The 6000-nt window shown below is 41.7% G+C and overlaps 1 protein-coding gene across 1 annotated transcript in view; it reads right to left on the reverse strand.

Annotated features, from left to right (window-relative positions):
• EMCN (endomucin) overlaps positions 1-5169 on the reverse strand; it is a 64579-nt gene extending 59410 nt beyond the window's left edge. The window contains exon 1 of the mRNA XM_063135574.1: positions 4977-5169. Coding sequence (XP_062991644.1) covers positions 4977-5037 — 61 coding nt within the window. The 5' untranslated portion in view covers positions 5038-5169. The remainder of the gene's footprint in view (positions 1-4976) is intronic.
• Between the last annotated feature and the right edge of the window lie 831 nt (positions 5170-6000).

Below are 6000 nucleotides of genomic sequence, written 5' to 3' on the forward strand. Positions count from 1 at the left end.
TGGCACCTTTTAATAGTTGTGTAGAAGAGGGAATTTCAGCAGATATAGCTTGTATGGCAGAGATGCCAGAGACTGAACCTGGGACATTTTGCCTATATGAGTGTTGCCATTCATGCTTGTGCAAAAAAGTAACACTTTACTTACAGATAGTGCTGTAGGGAGAACAAAGCCTGCCCTCTGCTCCTCTCTTCCTAAACCCACTTATGCAATGCATGAGTCCTCCTTCTGCACTCACCCCACCCATCTCAACATTGGGCATTTTGCTAATAGATAATTTGCACAAGACCATTAAAACTAAGCAGGAAGAGTGATTAAAACCACAAGGATCCTATCACAACACTCCAAAACGGGAGGCCAACTTTATAAATGGGACCTGAGTCATTTGCTGGAGGCCAGTAAATTAGGACATTGTTGTAAGTAGAGTGTTCCAGATCAAGAGGCCATCAGAGTAATAGGTCTTCCAGCAGCTCAAGAAATACAAAACATTACAATTGCCAGCTGATTTGCATCCTCTTGTAGGAAGAACATTGACTAGTAAGAACATTGATTTGGAAGGGGATCAAAACATCAATCTCCACCCCAAAAGTCATAAGTGGTGGTCACCCAACATCTTGAAAAATACACATCACAGTAAGGTGCCAGAGAAGTAGTCCTAAGTGGCGCAAACAAATTGTTTAGATTTTATGTTGTTAAGAAAGGCAGGGAGGGTCTACAGCAAGAGTGAGCAGAGAATAGATCTCCAGGTTTTTGGGACTTCAACTACCAGTAGCTCCTGCCAGTGTAGCCAATGGTCTGGAATGCTGGGAGATGGAAGTCCCAAACATTTGGAGATCTACTTCCTGCTCATCACTGGATTAGATCAGCCTTTCCAAGTCTACTGACCTCTAGATACATTAAACTGAAACTCCTATCACCCTAGGCAGCATCTGGAGGAGCATCAGGTTGGGGAAGGCTGCTCTAGAACATTAGGTTTGAATGTAAAAAGCCCAGCATTAGGTTTTCTAGGGCAAGCCACTATCCAAGGTTGTCAAGAAGCTATAATGCTACTTTGCACTCATCAAGGAAGGAGCTCCTACGGGGTAGGCCTGTCCGGGCTTAAAAGCATCTTGCTAAACTGAAGTGGTTGCTTGGCAGCAGAAGTAACTGTTACCAGCAGGGACAAAGATGAGCAATAAGACCTATATCAGCTTTGTTCATCTCCTATAGCAAACCCAATACAGGGCCTAATAAGGAATAACATACTTCCTCAGGCTTGTTCATGGGCATATCCTGTAATGCCATGTGTGTCATCACTTCCCATTAATCTCCTTCAGACAGAATGGTAGACAATACATGTTGATTAAGGAGAGCAAGGGCGGATCTCATGGGATTCTTCTTCAGGAATAATTGAACAATAACTCCTTTAAAATCACTGCTCCTTCCGCCATTGAAATGTCTATATATCCAAGAGCAGGCTTTTTGACTCATGTTGCAAATCTGCCTCCCTTTCCTGAAATTTCTTTACCCCTCCTGTGACTAGAATCCAAAATAGCTATTACACAACAGAATCCCTATATAAAAGAATGAAAGTAAGTCTGGAGTCAGGACAGCTGCCAGGGCCCACTGCTGAGGCCTTTACTGCACCCCTCTTTTGTGGCCCAGCACTCCAATCAGCATTAAGCAGTCAGATCTGTCCAGCTCTTCTATTTCCCACAATGCCCTGGCCTCTGGAGCATTGTGGGAAATTAAACATGTGGCTAGACATGTGCCTGCTTGGAGCGCTGACATCACAGCCGGTGAGCACACTAATTTGCAGCAGCCCATCCTCCCCCTGCCGTCATTGACCCTCGACCCTGTCCTGAATGAAAGACACAAATAGAGTATTAAACATTTGGAACATATGTAGAAACTAGTGGGAGAGCATTTCTTCTATCATGGCTCTGTGACTGCAGTAAATGATCCTGTTCAGACAACATGCTAAACCACGATGGTTAAGGATTTTGAACTAAACATTATGGCTTAGCATCTCATGTGAACCATGACTTAGTTTGTCATGTGAACTATTCCTAACCATGGTGGCTACATAACCACAATTTAAACACACTCACTAACCACTTGCTCCAAAAGGGTTAGCAGCCTAACCATGGCTTAGCGTGTTGTCTGAACAGGCCCAATGTGTTACTATCTGACAACATGGGAATGCATGTGTGTTATCTCTGTGTTACTACTATACTACATAGACCCCCATGCAGTAGCCTCCGCAGACTGCACAAATTTGGGCATTAGGCTCTGTTTACCAAAGAGAGGAGGCAACATGTCCTCTCAGCCTTCAATTATTTCTGTCATTCTCTAGACCAGGACCCTGATTTGCACCTTTGTGCCAGTGCTATTGAATATCTTTATAGAAATAAATGGACTGGTGCTGCAAAATCACATACAAAAATAATTGCTCTGAATTATTTTCTGGCTTCCACTTTCAACCATTGCTGACATCAATACATGTATGCATGCATGCATCCATCCACATATGAGCAGATGCCCCCAAAGCACCCTTTCCTTTAGTAAATATAGAAACATGGAACTGCCCGTTGTCCATACCAGTTTCATGTGCTTTAAGGCAATTTATGCTTTGGAGGCAACATTTTATTATTATTTATTACATTTTTATTTATTACATTTTTAATAAATGTATTAAAATAGCCGAAGCTCTCTGGGCGGTTCACTTTTTTTTTTAAAAAAAGGAATTCTTCCTGCTACCTTATATATGCATGTATATATATATATTCTAATCTTTATGGACACCAGCCTGGAGTTGTTGTGCTGCCCAATATCGAATCACTTTTCTGCAGAATGAAGAAATAGCATTAAAGAAGGAGGTTGAACCTCTTCCAGGCTGAATTCAATTTCGGGGAAGCTCTTGAACACCACATTCCAATGGTGGGCAGGGCTGAAGGCAAATGCGGGTGGGGTTCATAATATATCAAAAATGCCAGCATATTTTAGCTAAAACCTCTTACTGCTGGTAACCAAATCTTAGGAGAGGGATTTCAACCTTTTAGAATAGGAAAATAAACCTCCACAAAAGCCAGGAAACCACAAAGTGTTTGGCGGTCGGAGAAAAGAGAGTGGGGGCAGGGAAAGAGGGCATTTCCATCTGGGCAGGATTTGCCCCACAGATCTAAGGTTCTGCATTGAACTCTGCATCCTCCTGCATTGTTGCTTTCTGATAAATAGGGCACAGAGCTGAGTCTGTCCCTATTGCCCGCCCCCGCCCCCACCCCCACATCCATTTTGCTTTCTGAAAGCCGTACAATTCATTCAAAGCTTAACAACTGCAGCAAGGTTCCTCCTTGCACACAGTGAGACAGAAGAAATGGGGCTCTCACAAGGATTCCCAGACCTCAGCACTGACATGGCGTGGGTTCAAAGGTCGACTTTTCAATCACAGCACTATTCATACCAATCGCTTTCTTTACGGCCATGAACAGATTGAACAGCAATGGACCTGACGAATAACATAAACTATGCCACACCAGATTTTTGCTTATTTTAGTTTGGAATGAGTAACCCAAGGACAAGGCTTTGATTCAATATACCTGTGCTTACAGCAACATTTGACAACCAGCATTCTGCTATATGGTTAGTAGCTACTCAATCACCCAGAATGCCTGTGAAAAACGCTATGTGTCTTTTTAATAGCCACAACTATACACAGAATCAAAAATTCCTGACTTCGTGTGGGATCTTTGCAAACAGTAAAGTAACTAAGAGCTCCAAATGCTCTCTGGCTATCATTTTGAATCATATTCTTTATTTTGCTTGAAAACTGAACAACACTACAGATTAACACACCCAAACCACACCCACCCACCCGCACACCCAAACCATGGAGTGCATCAATTGTGTATGTTATCGAGTTATTGGAATCTAGAATAAATGTGACAAAAGGAGAAATTCTTGATCTGCAGTACCAGCTAAAACAGAATAGGATCTTTGCCATCGTATTGTCCAATTATTTTTTAGAGGTTGAAATGCAATATAATTGTCTGTGTGCTGCTTTATCATTCTTGTTCTCCACTTCCTCCCCCTGCCGTGGTATTGCGATTACAATTAAAAGTAAAATTAGTAAATGGCAGTACAGTGATGAAACACACACAAACCCCTCAGCCCTTCCCTCTCTATTTTATATCTGATACAATCAAAATAAACCTCTGCTTTGCAGCATATTATGTATCTGTCTGGGATTAAGACTCATTGAACTCATTGGGATTTACTTCTGTGCAGACACATCTAAGGTTGGTACAGTGCAACGCTATGTATGCTGACTCAGACATATGTCCCACTGTCTTTAGTTGAGCTTACTCTGTAGTAAGTGTGTTAGGAGACAGCGTTATTCCTTTTTGTAATATCCTATAATCTGAATGGAAACGGTTATTTTCTAAGGGGCATGATGATGATGATAATACTAATACTAATACTAATACTAATAATTTATTTGTTATCCACCTCTCCCTCTGGATCGAGGTGGGGTACAACACAAATAAAAACACCATAAAATACATACAACTAATAGATTCATTCAGGAAACTAACATTGGTGGGAAATTCTGCTAAAACGGACCATTAATTCCTCTATTCTACTGCTACTGCTACCACTATAGCATATTATTATTATTATTATTATTATTATTATTATTATTATTATTATTATTATTCCCCCACCCTGAAATACCAGGTTAATTATTAATACTTATTATTAATACCTTATATATAGATAGATAAGATAGATAGATTCTCTGAAGACACACAGGTCTATTTAGAAAGAAATAATCCTGTTTCTCACTAGACTTGCATTCACCGAGTCCCATGCATGTGGCAATGAAGCACTGTGAGGAAGCAGCAGTAATGTAATAAGTCTTTTACTAGTCTGAAATCCCCACTGCTCCAAGAGGTTGATTAAGAAAGGCGAAAGAGTGGCAGAGAGGAATGCGCCCTTACCACCAACACAGCAGAGGCTGAACAAAGCCAAGGAGAGGAGGGCTGTTCCGAACAGCTTCATGGCTATTTTTCTCTGTCCCGCAGGGATCCTTTTTCGAAGGCAGCAGCAGCAGCAGCAGGTACAAAACTTTCTCGCCTGCTTGAGATGGGGCCTTAATTAGCCAGAGCAAAAGGTGTGCACAAGAGGGATGTTGAAGAGCCACTGCCCATTCTGGCTTATTTTGGGGACCTTGATAAAAGAACGGAAGGAAACATGACAGACTCCCTCCGGGAATTCAGCATGGAGCCGATTTATTGTTTCAGCCCTTTAACAGGAACTCCTTTTCTTTGGCAGGCATTTATGTTTTCGTTACTACTTTATTTTGTTCTTCTTCAACCTCTGAGGTCAGGAAAGGTTTTTAATTGAGCGGATCTTTCTTTAGAAGAGGATCAGATTTATGCTTTTTAAAATGCATTTGAAGAACGCAGACACACCCACGGCTGTGTTCATGTTTAGTTGAATAATGCTATTATTACATCTGATTTCACCATCCAGCTTCTTAAAATATGCACAATAAAGGGCCCAACGAGTGAAGTCTTGTTGACCAAGACTAACAATGCAGTCGTATGAACATTTACTAAGAACAGTCTCTTAGCAGATGTTCATGGGATTGTGCAAAACCTGGTCATTGTCTCAGGCTCTTCTATCTGGGCTCCCTTTAAATCACAGTACAGAACCTCAGGCCTGGGGGCCAAACCCAGCCTTACTGGGATTCCAATCTTGCCCTTTGGGGTTCTCCAGATGCCCCCACCCCTTCACCCCAACTACAGAGGCTGAATTCAGACGACACGCTAATCAACTGGGGTGGGTGTGTAATAGGAACAGAATGGGAACAACTGTTGATTAACGTGTCGTCCGAACTCAGACAGATTGTTTGGTGCTTTCCTGGCTTTTGTGCCATTTTTTCTTTACAAATTCTAAAAAGCTGAAATGCCTCTCCTAAGGCTCAGGAGTAAGAGCTTTTAAGCTAACATATTCCAGTAT

This window comes from Elgaria multicarinata, chromosome 10 (genome assembly GCF_023053635.1).
Source record: "Elgaria multicarinata webbii isolate HBS135686 ecotype San Diego chromosome 10, rElgMul1.1.pri, whole genome shotgun sequence".
Taxonomy (NCBI): Eukaryota; Metazoa; Chordata; class Lepidosauria; order Squamata; family Anguidae; genus Elgaria; species Elgaria multicarinata.